We start from the raw sequence: 26,427 nt of genomic DNA, 5'->3' as shown, positions 1-26,427 counted from the left end.
ACCTCACCTCCTACAATCTCATTATCTATTGATGGTACTACTATCTCCTCTAGCTCCCAAGTGCGCTGTCTTGGAGTAATCCTTGACTCCTCCCTCTCCTTCAAACCACACATTCAGCACCTCTCACAAACCTGCCATTTTCATCTAAAAATGATTTCCAGGATCAGACCCTTTCTGACCCAGGATGCTACTAAGACTCTTATCCACTCACTGGTCATCTCCAGACTGGACTACTGTAATCTCCTCCTGACTGGCATTCCTGACAAATATCTCTCCACTCCAATCTATCCTCAATGCTGCTGCCCGGCTCATTTTCCTCACCAAACGCACTACGTCCACCTCTCCTCTCTTACTGGACCTACACTGGCTCCCATTCCCTTTCAGAATCCATTTCAAGCTTCTCACACTCGCTTACAAAGCCCTCTCCCACTCCTATCCCATCTACATCTCTGACCTTATCTTCCTTTACACTCCCACCTGTCCTATTCGCTCTGCTAATGCACGCCAACTCTCCTGCCTATGGATTACTTCCTCCCACTCCTACCTCCAAGATTTTTCACATGCTGCACCACTTCTCTGGAATTCCCTACCTCTCCCCCTCAGACTCTCCAGCTCTCTACAAAACTTCAAACGGGCTCTCAAGACCCACTTCTTCACCAAACCCAGCCAAATCTCATCCTAACCCTGTTTCACGCTCGCTATGTACCCCATCTGTGTCATGCCTGTCTGTCTACCCCTCCACTTTAGAATGTAAGCTCTCACGAGCAGGGCCCTCCTCCCTCATGTGCTTATCCTTTCTTACTTTAATAATCTTCAACTGCACCAATTCCAGCAGTCTTCTGCCACCTGATACTTATTCCAGTATCATCTGCTGATGTAACTATGTGTATTTACCCTGTACTTGTCCTATACTGTCATCAACTGTAAGTCGCTGTTTTCCTGTTTGATTATATATGTATTCTGTAATTGGGTGCTGTGGTAACCTTGTGGCGCCATATAAAGGATAATAATAATAATAATTTGTATTGTACCCACACATTTTTACATGTAGTTCATTTTTGTTTTATATTGCAGGATATTACACCGGAGCTGGAAGTGGAGCCTTCCATGAGCGAGGCAACTGAAGTGGATGACCCAACCCCACAGCCACAACCCCTGACACAGCGGAGGTCATCAGGAAACCCACTTCTGCCCCGCCCAGCTCACAACAGTTTTTCACTCACACCGAGGAGATTCTTAATAGGCCCCCGGACTTGGAGCAATCGTTTGGCAATTACATCGCGGCGGAGATTCGACTGATGGAGGAGGATCAAAAGATCTACAAGCGTCTGGTTCTTGATGCTACCTCACGCGCAAATAAAGAATCTCTTGATGAGGCGTGTGAGATAACACCTCCTGCCAGGCGCTGTCTCCCAAGTGTGCCCCACCCACATCACCAACCCATGCATTATGTACCGGGAAACCCTCAACAGATGAGCTGTTTTCTGCTGGGACCCACACAGCCCACCCCCTCCTCCCATTCCAGCGCGTCGTCCAGTGGTATGTACTTAGACATGCTGAGTACACAGTCCTCTGTACTGGACCATCCTTGTTTTTTTTATAGTTTTTTCAAACCAGTTTTTTTATGTGTTTGAAAAATTGTTGTTGCCCTTACCCCAGTCTCTTCCTCCAAGTGACCTGTATTGAGGTCATTAGTACCACAGCGTTGGTTTCTTCACCTCATTGTCCCGGACTTCTGATCACTGTGATCTATGCACTTCTTGTGTTCCTTCTAAAAGCACTGTTTGGGCCTAATTCAGACCTGATCGTAGCCCTACACATTGACATGTGGGGGGGATGCTCAGCACAGGGCTACGATCAGGCACACTGACATGTGGGGGGGATGCTCAGCACAGGGCTACTATCAGGCACACTGACATGTGGGGGGGATGCTCAGCACAGGGCTACTATCAGGCACACTGACATGTGGGGGGGATGCTCAGCACAGGGCTACTATCAGGCACACTGACATGTGGGGGGGATGCTCAGCACAGGGCTACGATCAGGCACACTGACATGTGGGGGGGATGCTCAGCACAGGGCTACGATCAGGCACACTGACATGCGGGGGGGATGCTCAGCACAGGGCTACGATCAGGCACACTGACATGCGGGGGGGATGCTCAGCACAGGGCTACGATCAGGCACACTGACATGCGGGGGGGATGCTCAGCACAGGGCTACGATCAGGCACACTGACATGCGGGGGGGGATGCTCAGCACAGGGCTACGATCAGGCACACTGACATGTGGGGGGATGCTCAGCACAGGGCTACGATCAGGCACACTGACATGCGGGGGGGATGCTCAGCACAGGGCTACGATCGGGCACACTGACATGCGGGGGGAATGCTCAGCACAGGGCTACGATCGGGCACACTGACATGCGGGGGGGATGCTCAGCACAGGGCTACGATCGGGCACACTGACATGCGGGGGGGAACGCTCAGCACAGGGCTACGATCGGGCACACTGACATGCGGGGGGGACGCTCAGCACAGGGCTACGATCAGGCACACTGACATGCGGGGGGACGCTCAGCACAGGGCTACGATCAGGCACACTGACATGCGGGGGGACGCTCAGCACAGGGATACGATCAGGCACACTGACATGCGGGGGGACGCTCAGCACAGGGATACGATCAGGCACACTGACATGCGGGGGGACGCTCAGCACAGGGCTACGATCAGGCACACTGACATGCGGGGGGACGCTCAGCACAGGGATACGATCAGGCACACTGACATGCGGGGGGGATGCTCAGCACAGGACTACGATCGGGCACACTGACATGCGGGGGGAATGCTCAGCACAGGGCTACGATCGGGCACACTGACATGCGGGGGGAATGCTCAGCACAGGGCTACGATCGGGCACACTGACATGCGGGGGGAATGCTCAGCACAGGGCTACGATCAGGCACACTGACATGCGGGGGGGATGCTCAGCACAGGGCTACGATCAGGCACACTGACATGCGGGGGGGGATGCTCAGCACAGGACTACGATCAGGCACACTGACATGTGGGGGGGATGCTCAGCACAGGGCTACGATCAGGCACACTGACATGTGGGGGGGATGCTCAGCACAGGACTACGATCAGGCACACTGACATGTGGGGGGGATGCTCAGCACAGGACTACGATCAGGCACACTGACATGCGGGGGGATGCTCAGCACAGGGCTACGATCAGGTACACTGACATGTGGGGGGGATGCTCAGCACAGGGCTACGATCAGGCACACTGACATGTGGGGGGGATGCTCAGCACAGGGCTACGATCAGGCACACTGACATGTGGGGGGGATGCTCAGCACAGGGCTACGATCAGGCACACTGACATGCGGGGGGGACGCTCAGCACAGGGCTACGATCAGGCACACTGACATGCGGGGGGGACGCTCAGCACAGGGCTACGATCAGGCACACTGACATGCGGGGGGGATGCTCAGCACAGGGCTACGATCAGGCACACTGACATGCGGGGGGGATGCTCAGCACAGGGCTACGATCAGGCACACTGACATGTGGGGGGGATGCTCAGCACAGGGCTACGATCAGGCACACTGACATGTGGGGGGGACGCTCAGCACAGGACTACGATCAGGCACACTGACATGTAGGGGGGGATGCTCAGCACAGGGCTACGATCAGGCACACTGACATGCGGGGGACGCTCAGCACAGGGCTACGATCAGGCACACTGACATGTGGGGGGGATGCTCAGCACAGGGCTACGATCAGGCACACTGACATGTGGGGGGAATGCTCAGCACAGGGCTACGATCAGGCACACTGACATGTGGGGGGGATGCTCAGCACAGGGCTACGATCAGGCACACTGACATGTGGGGGGGATGCTCAGCACAGGGCTACGATCAGGCACACTGACATGTGGGGGGGATGCTCAGCACAGGGCTACGATCAGGCACACTGACATGTGGGGGGGATGCTCAGCACAGGGCTACGATCAGGCACACTGACATGTGGGGGGGATGCTCAGCACAGGGCTACGATCAGGCACACTGACATGCGGGGGACGCTCAGCACAGGGCTACGATCAGGCACACTGACATGTGGGGGGGATGCTCAGCACAGGGCTACGATCAGGCACACTGACATGCGGGGGACGCTCAGCACAGGGCTACGATCAGGCACACTGACATGCGGGGGACGCTCAGCACAGGGCTACGATCAGGCACACTGACATGTGGGGGGGATGCTCAGCACATGGCTACGATCAGGTACACTGACATGTGGGGGGGATGCTCAGCACAGGGCTACGATCAGGCACACTGACATGTGGGGGGGATGCTCAGCACAGGGCTACGATCAGGTACACTGACATGTGGGGGGGATGCTCAGCACAGGGCTACGATCAGGCACACTGACATGTGGGGGGGATGCTCAGCACAGGGCTACGATCAGGCACACTGACATGTGGGGGGGATGCTCAGCACAGGGCTACGATCAGGCACACTGACATGCGGGGGGGATGCTCAGCACAGGACTACGATCAGGCACACCGACATGTGGGGGGGACGCTCAGCACAGGGATATGATCAGGCACACTAACATGTGGGGGGGATGCTCAGCACAGGGCTACGATCAGGCACACTGACATGTGGGGGGGATGCTCAGCACAGGGATACGATCAGGTACACTGACATGTGGGGGGGATGCTCAGCACAGGGCTACGATCAGGCACACTGACATGTGGGGGGGATGCTCAGCACAGGGCTACGATCAGGCACACTGACATGCGGGGGGGATGCTCAGCACAGGACTACGATCAGGCACACCGACATGTGGGGGGGACGCTCAGCACAGGGATATGATCAGGCACACTAACATGTGGGGGGGATGCTCAGCACAGGGCTACGATCAGGCACACTGACATGTGGGGGGGATGCTCAGCACAGGGATACGATCAGGTACACTGACATGTGGGGGGGATGCTCAGCACAGGGCTACGATCAGGCACACTGACATGTGGGGGGGATGCTCAGCACAGGGCTACGATCAGGCACACTGACATGCGGGGGGGATGCTCAGCACAGGACTACGATCAGGCACACTGACATGTGGGGGGGATGCTCAGCACAGGGCTACTATCAGGCACACTGACATGTGGGGGGGATGCTCAGCACAGGGCTACGATCAGGCACACTGACATGCGGGGGGGGATGCTCAGCACAGGGCTACGATCAGGCACACTGACATGTGGGGGGGATGCTCAGCACAGGGCTACGATCAGGCACACTGACATGTGGGGGGGATGGTCAGCACAGGGCTACGATCAGGCACACTGACATGCGGGGGGGGATGCTCAGCACAGGGCTACGATCAGGCACACTGACATGCGGGGGGGGATGCTCAGCACAGGGCTACGATCAGGCACACTGACATGTGGGGGGGATGCTCAGCACAGGGCTACGATCAGGCACACTGACATGTGGGGGGGATGGTCAGCACAGGGCTACGATCAGGCACACTGACATGCGGGGGGGGATGCTCAGCACAGGGCTACGATCAGGCACACTGACATGTGGGGGGGATGCTCAGCACAGGGCTACGATCAGGCACACTGACATGTGGGGGGGATGGTCAGCACAGGGCTACGATCAGGCACACTGACATGCGGGGGACGCTCAGCACAGGGCTACGATCAGGCACACTGACATGTGGGGGGGACGCTCAGCACAGGGCTACGATCAGGCACACTGACATGTGGGGGGATGCTCAGCACAGGGCTACGATCAGACACACTGACATGTGGGGGGGACGCTCAGCACAGGGCTACGATCAGGCACACTGACATGTGGGGGGACGCTCAGCACAGGGCTACGATCAGGCACACTGACATGTGGGGGGGACGCTCAGCACAGGGCTACGATCAGGTACACTGACATGCGGGGGGGATGCTCAGCACAGGGCTACGATCAGGCACACTGACATGTGGGGGGGGATGCTCAGCACAGGGCTACGATCAGGCACACTGACATGTGGGGGGATGCTCAGCACAGGGCTACGATCAGACACACTGACATGTGGGGGGACGCTCAGCACAGGGCTACGATCAGGCACACTGACATGTGGGGGGGACGCTCAGCACAGGGCTACGATCAGGTACACTGACATGCGGGGGGGATGCTCAGCACAGGGCTACGATCAGGCACACTGACATGTGGGGGGGGATGCTCAGCACAGGGCTACGATCAGGCACACTGACATGTGGGGGGATGCTCAGCACAGGGCTACGATCAGGCACACTGACATGTGGGGGGATGCTCAGCACAGGGCTACGATCAGACACACTGACATGTGGGGGGGATGCTCAGCACAGGGCTACGATCAGGCACACTGACATGTGGGGGGGATGCTCAGCACAGGGCTACGATCAGGCACACTGACATGCGGGGGGATGCTCAGCACAGGGCTACGATCAGGCACACTGACATGTGGGGGGGATGCTCAGCACAGGGCTACGATCAGGCACACTGACATGTGGGGGGATGCTCAGCACAGGGCTACGATCAGGCACACTGACATGTGGGGGGATGCTCAGCACAGGGCTACGATCAGACACACTGACATGTGGGGGGGATGCTCAGCACAGGGCTACGATCAGGCACACTGACATGCGGGGGGATGCTCAGCACAGGGCTACGATCAGGCACACTGACATGTGGGGGGGACGCTCAGCACAGGGCTACGATCAGGCACACTGACATGTGGGGGGGATGCTCAGCACAGGGCTAGTCCACCCCGCATGTCAGGCCCCCCACTGCAAAAGTACAAAAGCATCGCACAACAGTGATGCTTTTTGCACTTCAGGAGTATCTCCCAGCCAGTGCAGCACCTGCGTGTTGGCCGGGAGGTGCTCAGGTCGCAGTGGCTGCATGTGATGTCACGCAGCTGCTGCGGTCCGTCCCTCACATGGTCTGGACATGTCTGCATTGCCTGGACCTTGCCCCTAAAACGGCGGCTAAATGCCACCATTTTGCACCCTCCCGCCCAGCAAACACCTCTGCCTGTCAATCAGACAGAGGCGTTCTCAGGGCTACGACAGCCATTGGCTGTCTGCTATGCACCGGTGCACTGCGGCGCGGGTGAATGCACAGTTCTAACCTGATCGGCTGCTGTGCAAATTCTGACAGCACCAAACAGGTCTGAATTAGGCCCTTTATCTTCTCTCCCCAATGTATGGTGGCAGCACTGATATTCTGTGGGATACGCCTGATTCCTCTACTGGTTATTTGCTGCTAATTCCCCCAAAATTACTGTACCTCCCAAATGTAAGAAGGGGCTGCAGCAGGTATCTCCCATACCTTCATACATGGACATTTCCAGGAAAGGGTCAGGTAAGTTATTATTTAAAAACAACAACCCTAATTCACCTACAAGTAAAAAAAAACACCCAGAACATTTGAATAGACATCATTTATTTAAAACAAATTATATATATATATATATATATATATATATATATATATATATATATATATATATATATATATATATATATATATATACACACACACACACACACACACATATACATATATATATATACATATATATATATATATATATATATACATATATATACACACACACACACACGGGAATGATGTAATTGCAGCTTCCTGCCAGGCCACTGCCCCCACTCCACAGAAATGCACTGATATAAAATGTCTGCCACTATCTAGTTACACAGAGAGACCCCCCCCCCCCCCCCTGTAATGTCACCCACTATTCACATGAGCTGTCACAATCACACATAGCCACAATCACAGGTACATATGTACATAAGCACAGTCACAATGGCAGCGTGTGTACCCACCTTTACACACCAGACGGGATATTTATACACAGCAACACTGATATTATGTGGACACAAAAGTAACAATACAAGGGACACAGTAACAGGAAATTGTTTCTGTCACCATAGAGACAATTATCTGGAAATAAGATAATACAGACACATAAAAAGACTCAACGGAAATCTTTTGTTTTTAAACAACTTTATTTCATATCTTTAATACACAGATTTTTCTCTATATTTTAAACTTAAAAAATACTTTACTCTGCACAACATGGACAAAATGTCCTTTAAATCACAGAAACAATTCAAGTTACATTATAGTATTGCAGGTAAGTAAAACAGATACATATCAGGAGATCCAAAACACTATGGGGGTCATTCAGACCCAGCCGCAATAGCGGCTCGCAGCAGTTTGCTGGTGGTGGCAATATGCATATGCGCAGCGGCCGCACAGACACACACATTGCGGTCACATCTCTGAGGGGTAAATGCGTGTGGGCCGGGACCATTTTCCGGGGGGCTGAGTGATGTCACATCTGCGTTCATCTCTGATTAACCCCCTATAAGCTTCCAGAGTGCACCTCACATCTCATCTTTTCCAAGTTACTACAAATGATATAAGATCGGTAGCAGCACTACTTTCAGGATTAATACACAGAACACACATAAAGGCTGACACCGCAAATAACAGTAACACATACAAGGGATTCATTAGAAATAAGGAAGCATAATCATCAATAAAATAAGAATTTACTTACCGATAATTCTATTTCTCGTAGTCCGTAGTGGATGCTGGGAACTCCGTAAAGACCATGGGGAATAGCGGCTCCGCAGGAGTCTGGGCACATCTAAAGAAAGCTTTAGGATCACCTGGTGTGCACTGGCTCCTCCCCCTATGACCCTCCTCCAAGCCTCAGTTAGGATACTGTGCCCGGACGAGCGTACATAATAAGGAAGGATTTTGAATCCCGGGTAAGACTCATACCAGCCACACCGTACAACCTGTGATCTGAACCCAGTTAACAGCATGATAACAGAGGAGCCTCTAGAAAAGATGGCTCACTACAACAATAACCCAAATTTTTTTTTTTTTTTGGTAACAATAATTATGTACCAGTACTGCAGACAATCCGCACTTGGGATGGGCGCCCAGCATCCACTACGGACTACGAGAAATAGAATTATCGGTAAGTAAATTCTTATTTTCTCTGACGTCCTAGTGGATGCTGGGAACTCCGTAAGGACCATGGGGATTATACCAAAGCTCCCAAACGGGTGGGAGAGTGCGGATGACTCTGCAGCACCCCAATGAGAGAACTCCCGGTCCTCCTCAGCCAGGGTATCAAATTTGTAGAATTTTACAAACGTGTTTGCTCCTGACCAAGTAACTGCTCGGCAAAGTTGTAAAGCCGAGACCCTTCGGGCAGCTGCCCAAGATGAGCCCACCTTCCTTGTGGAGTGGGCATTTACAGATTTTTGGCTGTGGCAGGCCTGCCACAGAATGTGCAAGCTGAATTGTACTACAAATCCAACGAGCAATAGTCTGCTTAGAAGCAGGAGCACCCAGCTAGTTGGGTGCATACAGGATAAACAGCGAGTCAGATTTCCTGACTCCAGCCGTCCTGGAAACATATATTTTCCGGGTCCTGACAACGTCCAGCAACTTGGAGTCCTCCAAGTCCCTAGTAGCCGCAGGCACCACAATAGGTTTGGTTCAGGTGAACGCTGAAACCACCTTAGGGAGAAACTGAGGACGAGTCCTCAATTCCGCCCTGTCCGAATGGAAAATCAGATAAGGGCTTTTACAGGATAAAGCCACCAATTCTGACACGCGCCTGGCCCAGGCCAGAGCCAACAGCATGACCACTTTTTCTGTGAGATATTTTAACTCCACAGATTTAAGTGGGTCAAACCAATGTGACTTTTGGAACCCAAAAACCACCTGGAGATCCCAAAAGTGCCACTGAAGGCACAAAAGGAGGCTGTATATGCAGTACCCCTTTAACAAATGTCTGAACTTCAGGGACTGAAGCTAGTTCTTTTTTGGAAGAAAATTGACAGAGCCGAAATTTGAACCTTAATGGACCCCAATTTCAGGCCCATAGATACTCCTGTTTGCAGGAAATGTAGGAATCGACCCAGTTGAATTTCCTCCGTCGAGCCTTACTGGCCTCGCACCACGCAACATATTTTCGCCAAATGTGGTGATAATGTTTTGCGGTTACATCCTTCCTGGCTTTGATCAGGATAGGGATGACTTCATCCGGAATGCCTTTTTCCTTCAGGATCCGGCGTTCAACCGCCATGCCGTCAACGCAGCCGCGGTAAGTCTTGGAACAGACAAGGTCCTTGCTGGAGCAGGTCCCTTCTTAGAGGTAGAGGCCACGGATCCTCTGTGAGCATCTCTTGAATTTCCGGTTACCAAGTCCTTCTTGGCCAATCCGGAGCCACTAATATAGTGCTTACTCCTCTCCATCTTATCAATCTCAGTACCTTGGGTATGAGAGGCAGAGGAGGGAACCCATACACTGATTGGTACACCCACGGTGTTACCAGAGCATCTACAGCTATTGCCTGAGGGTCCCTTGACCTGGCGCAATACCTGTCGAGTTTTTCCCAACGGTTTATAATCATGTGGAAGACTTCTGGGTGAAGTCCTTACTCTCCCGGGTGGAGGTCGTGCTGAGGAAAACTGCTTCCCAGTTGTCCACTCCCGGAATGAAAACTGCTGACAGTGCTATCACATGGTTTTTCGCCCCGCTAAGAATCCTTGCAGCTTCTGCCATTGCCCTCCTGCTTCTTGTGGCACCCTGTCTGTTTACGTGGGTGACTGCCGTAATGTTGTCCGACTGGATCAACACCGGCTGACCTTGAAGCAGAGGTCTTGCTAAGCTTAGAGCATTGTAAATGGCCCTTAGCTTCAGGATATTTATGTGAAGTGATGTCTCCAGGCTTGACCATAAGCCCTGGATATTCCTTCCCTGTGTGACTGCTCCCCAGCCTCGCAGGCTGGCATCCGTGGTCACCAGGACCCAGTCCCGACTGCCGAATCTGCGGCCCTCTAGAAGATGAGCACTCTGCAACCACCACAGGAGGGATACCCTTGTCCCTGGTGACAGGGTTATCCGCTGATGCATCTGAAGATGCGACCCGGACCATTTGTCCAGTAGGTTCCACTGGAAAGTCTTGCGTGGAATCTGCCGAATGGGATTGCTTCGTAGGAAGCCACCATTTTTACCCAGAACCCTTGTGCATTGATGCACTGAGACTTGGTTCGGTTTTAGGAGGTCCCTGACTAGCTCGGATAACTCCCTGGCTTTCTCCTCCGGGAGAAACACCTTCTTTCTGGACTGTGTCCAGGATCATCCCTAGGAACAGAAGACAAGTCGTCGGAACCAGCTGCGATTTTGGAATATTGAGAATCCAATCGTGCTGCCGCAACACTACCTGAGATAGTGCTACACCGACCTCCAACTGTTCCCTGGATCTTACCCTTATCAGGGAATCGTCCAAGTAAAGGATAACTAAAATTCCCTTCCTTCGTAGGAATATCATCATTTCGGTCATTACTTCAGTAAAGACCCGGGGTGCCGTGGACCATTCCTATGGCAGCGTCTGAACTGATAGTGACAGTTCTGTACCATAACCTGAGATACCCTTGGTGAGAAGGGTAAATTTTGACATGAAGGTAAGCATCCTTGATGTCCCGAGACATCATGTAGTCCCCTTCTTCCAGGTTTGCAATCACTGCTCTGAGTGACTCAATTTTGAATTTGAACCTCTGTATGTAAGTGTTCAAAGATTTTAGATTTTAAAATCGGTCTCACCGAGCCGTCTGGCTTCGGTACCACAATAGTGTGGAATAATACCCCGTTCCCTGTTGCAGGAGGGGTACCTTAATTATCACCTGCTGGGAATACAGCTTGTGAATGGCTTCCAAAACTGCCTCCCTGTCAGCGGGAGACGTCGGTAAAACAGACTTTTGGAAACGGCAGAAAAGAGGAACCCTTTTGTCCGCTTGCCAACCAGGACTGCGCCTGATAATACAGCGTCTTATTTTGAGAGGCGACCTGGGGTACATCCGGAATCCGCATCACCTGACCACTTTACTGGTATAATTGGACAACGCACTTATACTTGATGCCAGTCGGCAAATATTCCGCTGTGCATCATGCATATATAGAAATGCATCCTTTAATTGCTCTATAGGCAATAATATACTGTCCTTATCTAGGATATCATATTTCCAGTCAGGGAATCCGACCACGCCAACCCAGCACTGCACATCCAGGCTGAGGCGATTGCTGGTCGCAGTATAACACCAGTATGTGTGTAAATACATTTTAGGATACCCTCCTGCTTTCTATCAGCAGGATCCTTAAGGGCGGCCATCTCAAGAGAGGGTAGAGCCCTTGTTCTTACAAGCGTGTGAGCGCCTTATCCCCCCCTAGGGGGTGTTTCCCAACGCACCCTAACCTCTGGCGGGAAAAGGTATACTGCCAATAACTTTTTAGAAATTATCAATTGTTATCGGGGGGAAACCCACGCATCATCACACACCTCATTTTATTTCTCAGATTCAGGAAAACTACAGGAAGTTTTTCCTCACCAAACATAATACCCCTTTTTTGGTGGTATTCATATTATCAGAAAAGTGTAAACTTTTTCCATTGCCTCAATCATGCAATGTGTGGCCCTATTGGAAATCACGGTTGTCTCTTCACCGTCGACACAGGAGTCAGTATCCGTGTCGGCGTCTGTATCTGAGGTAACGGGCGCTTTAGAGCCCCTGTATGAGACGTCTGGACATGCACAAGCTGAGTAGCCGGCTGTCTCATGTCAACCACTGTCCTTTTATACAAAGCTGACACTGTCACGCAATTTCAACAGTACATCCACTCAGGTGTCGACCCCCTAGGGGGTGACAACACTATTACAGACACTCTACTCCGTCTCCTCATACATGTCGACACAAACGTACCGACACACAGCACACAGCGCGGCTCCGGGACCCATCCAGGCTGAACCTGTGATCGTCCCTCTGGAGCTAATGTCCAGTAGCCTAAGAAGCCCAATCCACTCTGCACGCAGGTCAGTTCGCTTCTTCTCCCCTTAGTCCCTCGATGCAGTGAGCCTGTTGCCAGCAGGTCTCACTGAAAATAATAAACCTAAACTAAAACTTTCACAAAGAGCTCAGGAGAGCCCCTAGTGTGCACCCTTCTCGTCGGGCACAGAAATCTAACTGAGGCTTGGAGGGGGGTCATAGGGGGAGGAGCCAGTGCACACCAGGTGATCCTAAAGCTTTCTTTAGATGTGCCCAGACTCCTGCGGAGCCGCTCTTCCCCATGGTCCTTACGGAGTTCCCAGCATCCACTAGGACGTCAGAGAAATCTAATTATCAACTGGTTCTGTGTGGGACCCATACACCTCTTTACTGCCTCCAGCAGCCCCTGGTACTGCACTGCGGCCACCCACCCTGTCTCCCACCCCACTACTGCCACCACCCTGTCTCCCCCCACTGCTGTCACCCGCCCTGTCTCCCCCCACTGCTGTCACCCGCCCTGTCTCCCCCCACTGCTGTCACCCACCCTGTCTCCCCCCCACTGCTGCCACCCACCCTGTCTCCCCCCACTGCTGTCTCCCCTCAGTACTGCCACCCACCATCTCCCCCCAGTACTGCCACCCACCCTGTCTACCCCCACTACTGCCACCCTCCACAAATGCCACCGCCCTGCCTCCCTCCACTAACTCCATTCGCCCTGTCTCCCCCCCCACTACTGCTATCGCTCTGTCTCCCCCACCACTGCTACCCACCGTCTCCCCCCACACTACTGCCACCACCCTGTCTACACCCACTACTGCCACCGCCCTGCCTCCCTCCACTAATGCCACCCACCCCATCCCCTCCCCACTACTGCCACCCGCCCTGTCTCCTTTCCACTACTTCCACCACCTTGTCTCCCCCTCTGACACCTTAACTCTGCTTGAGGACAAGATTCTCACACATACACTGCCTCCTGCAGTCCCCACTACTGCCAGCCACCCTGAGTACACCCTCAGCTCTGCTTGGGGATAATATTACCCAGACAGTGCCACCGATACAGCAATAGTGCCACCCACCCTGTCTACCCCTGACATCTCAGCACTGCTTGGGGATTCTTGGTACTGCTGGTAACAGACCTTCATCTGCAGATGGAAGCAAGTAGGACAGTAAGGAGTTAGAAGCTGCTTCTGGTACCTGTGACCCTGGTCATGTAGGGCTGGGAGAGTCAGTAAGATTATGTAATAGTTACCATCTTACAGGCAGCCGGTGGAGGGAACAGAGAATGGGTGTTATGTGGCGTCTGGTTGGTAGTAAAGCTGAGTTGTAGCCCTGCCGTTTATTGGTGAGCTTCTATCATAAGGACATGTTTCACCAGGACTGAGTCACAGCCAACTGGCATCACCCACACCTGGAGCTCAGCTAGACAACCATTTAGGATTGGTACTGGTTTCTCAGTACCTGGCACAAAAGACAGGTCATCTGAATATCAGTGGTAGATGAGGGCATGACACCTGATTATTTCACCCAGTGGTAGCATGTATATTGCAAAAAGCATAGGAGATACGATAAGAAACTTGAAGAACAACGCATGGCAAAGATGAGTAAACTCCAGAAGATTTAATGGTTCCTCACCTGAGTGATGTCTAATGTGTGCAACAAGAGATGATATATTTCTCAGAGCATGGAAATGGCTTCTCACCTGTGTGACTTCTGTGATGTGTAACAAGTTGTGATTTCTGTGTAAAACATTTCCCGCACTGTGAGCAAGAAAAATAAGATTTTACTCACCGGTAAATCTATTTCTCGTAGTCCGTAGTGGATGCTGGGGACTCCGTAAGGAGCATGGGGAATAGACGGGCTCCGCAGGAGATAGGGCACTCTAGAAAAGAATTAGGACTACTGGTGTGCACTGGCTCCTCCCTCTATGTCCCTCCTCCAGACCTCAGTTAAGGAAACTGTGCCCAGACGAGCGAACATTACAAGGAAAGGATTTTGGAATCCAGGGTAAGACTCATACCAGCCACACCAATCACACCGTATAACTCGTGATACTCAAACCCAGTTAACAGTATGAAACAATTACAACCATCAGACAACCTGATGTAACATAACATAACATAACCCTTTATTAAGCAATAACTATATACAAGTATTGCAGAAGAAGTCCGCACTTGGGACGGGCGCCCAGCATCCACTGCTGACTAGGAGAAATAGATTTACCGGTGAGTAAAATCTTATTTTCTCTAACGTCCTAAGTGGATGCTGGGGACTCCGTAAGGACCATGGGGATTATACCAAAGCACCCAAACGGGCGGGAGAGTGCGGATGACTCTGCAGCACCGAATGAGCAAACTCAAGGTCCCCTCAGCTAGGGTATCAAACCTGCAGAACTTTGCAAATGTGTTTGATCCCGACCAATTAGCTGCTCAGCAAAGTTGTAATGCCGAGACCCCTCGGGCAGCCGCACAAGTAGAGCCCACCTTCCTAGTGGAATGGTCCTTTACTGATTTTGGCAGCGGCAATCCAGCCGCAGAATGAGCCTGCTGAATCGTGTTACATATCCAGCGAACAATAGTCTGCTTTGAAGCAGGAGCACCAAGCTTGTTGGATGCATACAGGATAAACAGCGACTCCGTTTTCCTGACCTTAGCCGTTCTGGCCACATAAATCTTCAAAGCCCGCACTACATCTAGTAACTCGAAATTATCCAAGTCCCTTGTAGCCACAGGCACCACAATGGGTTGGTTCATATGAAAAGATGACACCACCTTGGGCAGAAATTGTGGACGCATCCGCAATTCTGCCCTGTCCATATGAAAAACCAGATAGGGACTTTTATGTGACAAAGCAGCCAATTCCGATACACGCCTGGCTGAAGCCAGAGCTAGCAGCATAACCACGTTCCACATGAGATATTTTAACTCCACTGTTCTTAGTGGTTCAAACCAGTGTGATTTTAGGAAACTCAACACCACGTTAAGATCCCAAGGTGCCACTGGAGGCACAAACTGGGGGCTGTATATGCAAGCACTCCCTTCACAAAGGTCTGAACTTCAGGAAGAGCTGCCAGTTCTTTTTGAAAGAAAATGGATAGGGCTGAAATCTGGACCTTAATGGATCCCAATTTTAGGCCCAAAGACACTCCCGATTGTAGGAAGTGAAGGAATCGGCCCAGCTGGAATTCCTCTGTAGGAGCTTTCCGGGCTTCACACCAAGCAACATATTTTCGCCATATACGGTGATAATGCTTAGATGTTACATCCTTCCTAGCCTTAATAAGCGTAGGAATAACCTCATCCGGAATCCCCTTTTCTGCTAGGATCCGGCGTTCAACCGCCATGCCGTCAAACGCAGCCTCGGTAAGTCTTGGAACAAACAGGGCCCCTGTTGTAACATATCCTGTCTTAAGGGCAGAGGCCATGGGTCCTCTGTGAGCATTTCTTGCAGATCCGGATACCAAACCCTTCTTGGCCAATCCGGAACAATGAGAATTGTTCTCACTCCTCTTTTTCTTATGATTCTCAATACCTTGGGTATGAGAGGAAGAGGGGGAAACACATAAACCGACTGGAACACCCACGGTGTTACTAGTGCGTCCACAGCAATCGCCTGAGGGTCTCTTGACCTGGCGCAGTACCTTTGTAGTTTTTTGTTCAGTCGGGACGCCATCATGTCCACTTGTGGCAGTTCCCACCGGTCTGTGACCTGTGTGAAGACTTCTGGATGAAGTCCCCATTCTCCCGGGTGGAGGTCGTGTCTGCTGAGGAAGTCTGCCTCCCAGTTGTCCACTCCCGGGATGAACACTGCTGATAGTGCTTTTACGCGATTATCCGCCCAACGAAGAATCCTGGTGGCTTCTGTCATCGCCAACCTGCTCTTTGTGCCGCGCCTTGACGGTTTACATGAGCCACTGCGGTGCATGAGCAGTACCGCCTATGGAAGAAGTAACTGGATGTTACGAAACGCGTCTAGGACTCCCTGTTTAAGTGATCGCTGACTGCTGAATGGTTCAGACCTTCTCCCGGCATTTCCAGAGCACTTGGCACCTGCTACGAGCAAACCGTGGAAGTTACCATCGCACGGTGCCGGAGAGAACAGTGTTCTTTGGAAGCCGGAGCAGCGAGGTGGCTGACCGCTGGAGCGGGCTGAGCAACAGCATTTGCCCCCTCGTGGGAACTGTCGGGTTGCCCGTACGGAAACCTTTCTTCATCCTGCTAAACGGACACAGAAACTGCCATATGTACATGCACCACACCGCTACAACTCGCAGGTAACAGTTGTCCATTATACTGTGTAATCCCGGGGACGCTCGGGTCACACATATAAGCTCCTCAAACTTGCAAACAGGTCCCGTATTACAAGCACAAGGGACAGAGTGAGCAAAGGTACCTGTGATCTTTACAATTGTGGTGCACAGTGTCTGGACGAAAACATCAGTGTCCTATTATCATTGGGTGCAAATTAACATAAAGGATCCTATTACAGACTGAAATTGTGGCATAATATATTGCCGGTCTGGACATTATACTATTCAGCACACTTAATTTTATTAATGAGAAATATTAATTTATAATTGGTATGCAGTCGAGGGTGTTGTGACCACACCAAATCTTAATACTCTAGGAATAAAATATACATTTATGTTTTTACATGGTTATATGTTTTAAATAAATATTTTTAATTGGAAATGGTGTGGAATAATTAATTGGTTCTATAGCGCGACCTCTTTTCCTTATAAATTGTATTTGTTATATTGAAGCCATTAGAGACAGGCTTCTGAGGTCTGACGAAATAGAACCATTTGTCATATGATCACAAGGTGACAGATATTATATTATATATAACATAATTATTTATATTGATTGCGCCATCAGGTATATTCTTTTCACTGCGGTGATGTTGTCTGATTGAATCAGCACCGATTTGTCTTGAAGCAGGTTTACTGCCTGACTTAGGGCGTTGTATATGGCCCTTATTTCCAGAATGTTTATGTGCAGACAAGTCTCCTGACTTGACCACAGGCCTTGGAAATTTCTTCCCTGTGTGACTGCTCCCCACCCTCGGAGGCTCGCATCCGTGGTCACCAGGAACCAGTCCTGAATGCCGAATTTTCAGCCCTCGAGAAGGTGAGCACTCTGCAGCCACCACAGCAGAGACACCCTTGCCCTAGGGGATAGGGTGATCAGCCGATGCATCTGTAGATGTGATCCAGACCACTTGTCCAACAGATCCCATTGAAAGGTCCTTGCATGGAACCTTCCAAAGGGAATGGCCTCGTATGATGCCACCATCTTTCCTAGGACTCGCGTGCACTGATGCACCGACACCTGTCTTGGCTTCAATAATTCTCTGACCAGGGTCAAGAGTTCCTGTGCCTTCTCCGTCGGGAGATACACCCTCTTCTGGTCTGTGTCCAGAATCATGCCCAGGAAAGGCAGACAAGTCATAGGGATCAACTGCGACTTTGGGAGATTTAGAACCCAGCCGTGTTGCTGCAACACTTCCTGAGAGCGTGCTACACTGATCAGCAACTGTTCCCTGGACCTTGCCTTTATAAGGAGATCGTCCAAGTATGGGATAATTGTGATTCCCTGCTTCCGCAGGATCACCATCATTTTTGCCATTACCTTGGTAAATATCCTCGGTGCCGTCGATAGACCAAACGGCAGCGTCTGGAATTGGTAGTGACAATCTTGTACCACAAATCTGAGGTACTCTTTATGAGGTGGATAAATCGGGACATGCAGGTAAGCATCCTTTATGTCAGCTACACCATAAAATCCCCTTCTTCCAGGCTCGCAATGACCGCTCTTAGCGATTCCATCTTGAACTTGAACCGTTTCAGGTAAACGTTCAGGGATTTTAAGTTCAGAATGGGCCTGACCGATCCGTCCGGTTTCGGTACCACAAATAACGTGGAATAATACCCTCTCCCCCGTTGCAGGGGGGGGGGGACCTCCACCACCACCTGCTGGATGTACAATTTCTGGATCGCCGCTAGTACCAACTCCCTTTCTATGGGGGATGTTGGCAGAGCCGATTTTAGGAAGCGGCGAGGAGGCGTCTCCTCGAATTCCAGCCTGTACCCCTGAGATACTATCTGTAAAACCCAGGGATCTGCTTGTGAGCAAACCCACTGGTGGCTGAAATTTCGCAGACGCGCCCCAACCGACCCTGGCTCCACCTGTGGAGCCCCAGCGTCATGCGGTTGAAGCCGGGGAGGACTTCTGTTCCTGGGAACTAGCTGTGTTATGCAGCTTCCTTCCTCTACCCTTGCCTCTGGCAAGAAAGGACGCACCTCGGACTTTCTTACCCTCCTGTGAACGAAAGGACTGCATCTGATAATACGGTGCTTTCTTATGTTGTGATGGAATAAATGGTAAAAAATTTGACTTCCCAGCCGTAGCTGTGGCCACTAGGTCCGACAGACCTTCCCCAAATAATTCCACACCCTTGTAAGGTAAAACCTCCATGTGCCGCTTAGAGTCGGCATCACCTGTCCACTGTCGAGTCCATAGGCCCCTTCTGGCTGAAATCGACATAGCATTTATTCTAGAGCTCAGCATGGCAATATTCCTCTGAGCATCTCTCATATACAGGACAGTGTCTTTGATATGCCCCAATGTCAGTATTATAGTATCCTTGTCCAGTGTATCCATTTCTTCGGATAACATGTCAGCCCATGCTGCTACTGCACTACACATCCATGCCAACGCAATGGCCGGTCTAAGAACAGTACCAGAATGTGTGTATATGGACCTATGGATAGCTTCCTGCTTTCTATCTGCAGGATCTTTTAAGGCTGCCGTATCCTGTGACGGTAGGGCCACCTTTTTTGACAAGCATGTCAGCGCTTTGTCTACCCTTGCGGCGGATTCCCAGCGTAACCTGTCCGTTGGCGGTAAGGGGTACGCCATTAGCATCCTTTTAGGGATCAGCAGTTTCTTATCTGGTGATTCCCAAGCTCTCTCACATAGCTCATTTAATTCATGAGACGGGGGAAAGGTCACCACTTGTCTCTTTTCCCCAAACATATTAACCCTCTTGTCAGGGACAGGGCTCTCCTCGGAGATGTGTAACACCTCCTTCATAGCTATAATCATATAACGTATAACTTTGGCCATTTTAGGTTGTAACCTGGCCTCCTCATCATCGACGCTGGAGTCGGACTCCGTGTCGATATCTGTGTCAACAACCTGGGATAGTGGATGCTTTTGAGACCCTGACGGCCCCTGCGTAGTAGGATCAGGCAAGGGCTGAGACCCAGACTGTCCCAAGGCTTCTGCTTTTTCCAGCCTTTTGTGTAAGGAATTAACATTCTCATTTAAAACCTTCCACATATCCATCCAATCCGGTGTCGGCAACACCACACTCGTTTCCTCTCGCTCCGCCTCCACATAGCCTTCCTCGTCAAACATGTCGACACACGCGTACCGACACACCATACACACAGGGAAAGCTCTTTTGAAGACAATTCCCCCACCAGGCCCTTTGGGGAAACAGAGAGAGAGTTTGCCAGTACACACCCCAGCGCTATATAACCCAGGAACAAACACAGTACCTCAGTGTTTACCCAGTAGCTGCTGTAATATCTGTTTTGCGCCTAAATTTGTGTGCCCCCCCCCTCTTTTTCACCCCTCTACCGTGATTCTACAGGGGAGAGTCTGGGGAGCTTCCTTCCAGCGGAGCTTTGAAGAGAAAATGGCGCTGGTGAGTACTGAGGAAGAAGCCCCACCACTTTCTGTCGGCTTTCTGTCCCGCGTTTGTGTGTGTAAAAAATGGCGGGGGCTCATGCAGACATACAGTGCCTACCTGTATGTCTGCAAAACTATTTTCAAAAGGTACCTTATTGCTGCCCAGGGCGCCCCCCCTGCGCCCTGCACCCTACAGTGACCGGAGTGTGTGGTGTGCTGTGGGAGCAATGGCGCACAGCTGCAGTGCTGTGCGCTACCTTATCTGAAGACAGGAGTCTTCTGCCGCCGATTTCAACTCCACGCCGTGCTTCTTGCTTCTGGCTCTGCGAGGGGGACGGCGGCGCAGCTCCGGGAACGGACCGCCAATGGTCAGTACCTGTGTTCGATCCCTCTGGAGCTAATGGTGTCCAGTAACCTAAGAAGCGCAATCTATCCAGCAGTTGGTAAGGTTTGTTTCTCTCCCCTCAGTCCCACGTAGCAGAGAGTCTGTTGCCAGCAGAATGCTCTCTGAAAATAATAAAACCTAACAAAATACTTTTCTTCTCAGCAAGCTCAGGAGAGCCCACTAAGTTGGACCCTTCTCGTTCGGGCACATATTCTAACTGAGGTCTGGAGGGGGGACATAGAGGGAGGAGCCAGTGCACACCAGTAGTCCTAATTCTTTTCTACAGTGTCCTATCTCCTGCGGAGCCCGCCTATTCCCCATGGTCCTTACGGACTCCCCAGCATCCACTTAGGACGTTAGAGAAATGGCTTCTCACCTGTGTGACTTCTCTCATGGTTTCTAAGATCCGATTTGTGTGCAGAACATTTCCCACACTCAGAACATGGAAATATATTCTCACCTGTGTGACTTCTGTAATGAGTAACAAGTTGTGATTTCCATCTAACACATTTCCCACACTCAGAGCAAGAAAATGGCTTCTCACCTGTGTGACTTCTCTGATGTAGAACAAGATGTGATTTCTGGGAAAAACATTTCCCACACTCAGAGCAAGAAAATGGCTTCTCACCTGTGTGACTTCTCTGATGTAGAACAAGATGTGATTTCTGGGAAAAACATTTCCCACACTCAGAACATGGAAATATATTCTCACCTGTGTGACTTCTGTAATGAGTAAGAAGTTGTGATTTCCATCTAACACATTTTCCACACTCAGAGCAAGAAAATGGCTTCTCACCTGTGTGACTTCGCTGATGTGTAACAAGTGGTGATTTCTGGGAAAAACATTTCCCGCACTCAGAGCAAGAAAACGGCTTCTCACCTGTGTGACTTCTCTGATGTATAACAAGATGCGATTTCCGTGCAAAACATTTCCCACACTCAGAACATGGAAATGGCTTCTCACCTGTGTGACTTCTCTGATGTGTAACAAGATCTGATTTATGTGCAAAAGATTTCCCATACTCTGAACGTATCAGTGGCCTCTCACCTTCCTTACCTGTGTGTGGGTTAATACGCTTTGTGTTCTGTGTAAAACATTTGGCATCTATAGAACAGGGAATCACTGTATCTACTGTCAGAGCTGTAACAGATGCACCAATATCAGAGTGATCAGGAGAACATTTCCCAGGATCAGAGGGATCAGCTGATAGAGCTGGATGTATAATTGGGGTAATGGGGTTATCTCCTGGAGAATCCTGTCTACTGTCATTATCTTTTATGTCACAATCCGGGGATAACATTAGATGTCCTTCTGAGATATTCCTGCTTGTGTGTCCATCTGCTGGAAATAAAATACATTATGGAAATGTGACATTTTCTGTAACAATATTAATCTTGTAAACAATAGGAGAAGACGACTCTCTGGGACACTTAATTGTAAATGTGTGTATAATAAAACATAACTTTTTATGAAGGCTTTATAATATTGTGTCTCAGACTATCATTGTGTCCACCCTCCAGAGAACACTCACAATAACAAATGTAATATTATAATAAGACTAATAGGCCCTACACACCTAGCGATATTTTGAAAGATATGACTCGTTCATAAATGAACGAGAACTCGTTCATATCTTTCAGTGTGGAGACTCCAACGATGAACGATGCGCGTCCCCGCGCTCGTTCATCGCTGGTCTCCCGTCGGCTGTGCATGCAGGCCAATATGGACGATCTCGTCCATATTAGCCTGCACTTCAATGCAGCCGGGTGACGGGGGGAGTGAAGAAACTTCACTCCCCCCGTCACTGCCCCCCCGCCGCCGGGTCGCTCGTCGGCCGTATCCGCCGTCGGGCAGCTCGGCGGCGGATCGCCGGGTGTGTAGGGCCCTTTAGATATATCTCTCTCTCTTGTACTGGTAACTAACCATGAAGTATAAATGGAGATGTAGTCACTCGCCAAGTCCTATGTCAGCACCAATGTAAAACAATGGATAGGAACATATCGTATGAATTGGAGATTCTAGATGAACAATAACATCAGTCATATGAGCTGATGGATCAGAGAAATGTCTCAACGTTACTCCTGGAAGCATTGGTAAGGTAGCATTCCTTTATGTGTGTGCTCATACGCTGGTAAGCCTGTACATGTGTTACTCACCCTTATATAAGATATATTGCTACAGCAGAGTAGGTGTGGAACAAGGTATTTTACATGCAATACACCATATGATACCCTGTAATCATCATCATCATCATCATCATCATCTGCTAGGTTATAATACCCTGTTACAGCCCCATCATCAGTGTCTTACCTCTATAGTCTCAATAGTAATAAGGATGATGTGTGTACGGTAAGTATGATATAGAGAATTACATATCAGAATCTATACTGCGGCCGCCATACTTCTGCTTCTCATACGCAAGCTACTGGCAGCAGTGAACATCTGAGTGAGAGTGCAGGGAAGACAGCAGAGTCTGATAAGAAAGAGATTGGATCTGCCTTTGCAGGGATGTACCACACCTGTCACCCCTGTTAGTATATAAAATAATAAATAAGAGGAGCGTGGTCCATCCAGACGTACTTTCTGGAGCTCTCCTCACTAAGTGGCTTCTTATCTACCTGATAGCTCTCGGCCGCCGCTGGGACCAAGACCCAATCTATTAAGTCCCCCGCTCCTCCTGCCCTAAAGTCACTCGCTCCGCTCACTCCGAGCACTGTTCACTGTCGCAGCCTAGCGATGCCGCTGAAGCCACGGGCTGAATTTTGGGGATAAGTGCGCCCAGTCTTTCCTGCACGCTCCAAACACCTGACTTGGGGGCAATTTTTCCTCAGGTGGGAGCAAATGCTCTCCCACTCACATGGGTGCGCAGCTCCCACTATTGCTGGGGACAGAATGGGCTGCCCACAGTCACCGAGCCCGGCAATGATATTGGAAAGTGAGGTGGCTGCCATTTTGAATCCTGGCACCCACCCACCGCATGCTTTGCCTTCAATAAGGTGTAAAATTGATATAAGCTGCTAAATAAATGTCCTGATGGCTAGACTGGGGTCACTACACTAAATTGAGGCATTTGCTTGGAGGTGAAACTACCTTCTATTTATATGGTACCACTATAATCTACTTCCTCTCAGTCTACATACAGAGCCCAGTAACAAGTATCTTCTGAGTACAGCTCATTACACTCCGATTACAACTCACAGTATATTATTTTGTGGATTTATTCACTGAATATATTTTGCCATTTGTGTCTCTCTGTGCTGAGTACTTCACGTCTGTGATCACGCTGACCTCTAGTGGAATATCTCGCTCATTACTGTGTTATTTGAGTTGCATTACATCATGTTTACTTGAAATTTTTGCTCAAAAACCCGTCACCCCAAGAACGTCATTGTGAAAGGAGTCATCTTGATGTAACCTCCTGACAGCGTACTACTGCTCCTTTTATTTATAGATCGTTTGTATTTTCCCATCTCCGAGAGGTCAGTCTCTTTGTAGCCGGCTTTCCATACCTCCAAGAAAGGTTAAAAGATACCCAATCGGCCCCACCTATCCATCTCTTTGGGGGTGTAGTATGGCTGACCGGCGGTCTCCTGACCGCCGGTCAGCTTACCGACGCCAGGATCCTGGCAGCATACAGACGCCAGGATCCCAGCAGGGAGGGGCGAGTGCAGCAAGCCCATTGCGGGCTCGGTGGCGACCTGCGATCGCCACGGGTTCTATTTCCACTCTATGGGTGTCGTGGACACCCACGAGTGGAAATAGTCCCTGTTGGAAGGCATGCCGACCATCGGGAAAGTGAGCCGTCGGGCTCGTGGAGGAGGTCATGTGACTGTCAGTCAGCTGACCGGCGGTCACATGAATACCACCCCTCTTTGGTATCTCGAATTCAGGTGGTCCATCTGAGACCGCTAAAACATCATCTGCTTCTTCTTGTCAGATGCACAGCCCAGCTGTAATGGCTGAAGACATCTTAAGACATCCTAGATGATCCTATTACTTTACGCTCTATACATTCTATGTTATCTACATTTAGGGACTGAAATATATTCAGAACTTAGCTCTAATATTCAAGCTTTAAGGTCCAGTATAAGTGAGATTGGCACTCGTACAGACTAAAATGAAAGAGATTGTTGTGTCTCATAAAGATCTGATTTCAGCACATGACACCCTTCAGGAAGACACGGTCTCTATTCGTGATAAAGTCATTGATTTAGAAGACAGGTCTCGGAGAAATAATATCAGAATAATGGGCATTCTGAATTCTGTTACAAATGCTGAGCTTTATGATTATGCCACGGCTCTCTTTTCAGAAGCTTCCAAAGGCTTCTGCCGCTGACCTTCTGTCACGAACCGGTCTCTCACCTTTGCGGGTTCTGGGGTTCATCCGTTGCCAGTGCGGTTGCTTGCGGTGCTGTGCGCCCGTGTGGGGACGCGGCGTGATCAATGGCACAGGTAATGCAGAGTCTGGGAACTGTGAGTGCGGGGACCAAATGGCCTAAGGCACTGCGGTGTGTCTGCTGTATAGGAGGTGGCCATGTTGGAGACCAAATAGCTAATACAGAGCACTTGTGAAAACACCTGTGGGCAGGTGTAAGCCAATCCCGTGCTTGTGCTGCCTTTAAGTAGGCTGGGATTATGTTACTCTGGGCCAGTGCTTTGTTGTATCAAAGCTGTGCTCTAGCTCTGAACTCTCTCCGTGCATTCCTGTGTGATTCCCGTGGTCCAGATTTCGCCTCCGTTCCCAGAGGTCCGTTTGCAGCCTTCACTGCCAAAGATCCACCGGCTCTCTATTGTGCTATCAGTCAATTGCACACCTATTGGAAATACTTGGATTCCCAGTGTCCTGCATGAGGTTACCTTGTCTGTCTGCCTTTCATACAAAGTCTGGAGGATTCCAATTCCCTCAGCTGTTCGTTTGTTCAACTCTGCATTTAACCCATTCATCACCTTGCCATCTACTACAGTTTCACAGTGATCTCCGGAACCCGCAAGTAACCCAATTCAGTACTTTTATTTTCTATGTTGTCATTACAAGGATAATTCTTCACAGTCTCTCAGTTAACTCTTAAAACTCCATTGCAAATTCTTACAGTTAATTCTCCATGTCTGCATTAACCAGTTAAACACAATCTGCAGTTCAGCCACAAACTTGTTTATATTTGGACAATTCAACATTTATTCATCAGCTTGTTTTGCATACAGTTTCATGAACATTTCTTTTATTTATCTTTGAGTTTTATCCTGCATATTGTTTCTGCCATTCCTGCAATACTTCAGTATAATATGATGATTAACAACTTGCCATTTAACACCTTACTGAATTGTTATTTCTAATAAAATATGAAACGGAACCTTCTTCGTCCTCCCTGCTCTCATTTCCCACCAGCACCTACACCTGTGGTTGGTTCAGGGTTTACGGATTCACAAAAAC

The 26,427-nt window shown here is 50.2% G+C and overlaps 1 protein-coding gene across 1 annotated transcript in view; it reads right to left on the bottom strand.

Moving 5' to 3' along the window:
- The window catches only part of LOC134983209 (zinc finger protein 84-like), a 167,498-nt gene that overhangs the window by 102,564 nt on the left and 38,507 nt on the right, over nt 1-26,427 (bottom strand). Inside the window, exon 6 of the mRNA XM_063948948.1 lies at nt 21,456-22,337. Coding sequence (XP_063805018.1) covers nt 21,456-22,337 — 882 coding nt within the window. The remainder of the gene's footprint in view (nt 1-21,455; nt 22,338-26,427) is intronic.

Source organism: Pseudophryne corroboree, assembly GCF_028390025.1.
Source record: "Pseudophryne corroboree isolate aPseCor3 chromosome 3 unlocalized genomic scaffold, aPseCor3.hap2 SUPER_3_unloc_10, whole genome shotgun sequence".
Classification (NCBI taxonomy): Eukaryota; Metazoa; Chordata; class Amphibia; order Anura; family Myobatrachidae; genus Pseudophryne; species Pseudophryne corroboree.
Note: the sequence above shows the minus strand (reverse complement) of the source record. Positions and strands in the feature narration are given on the sequence as shown.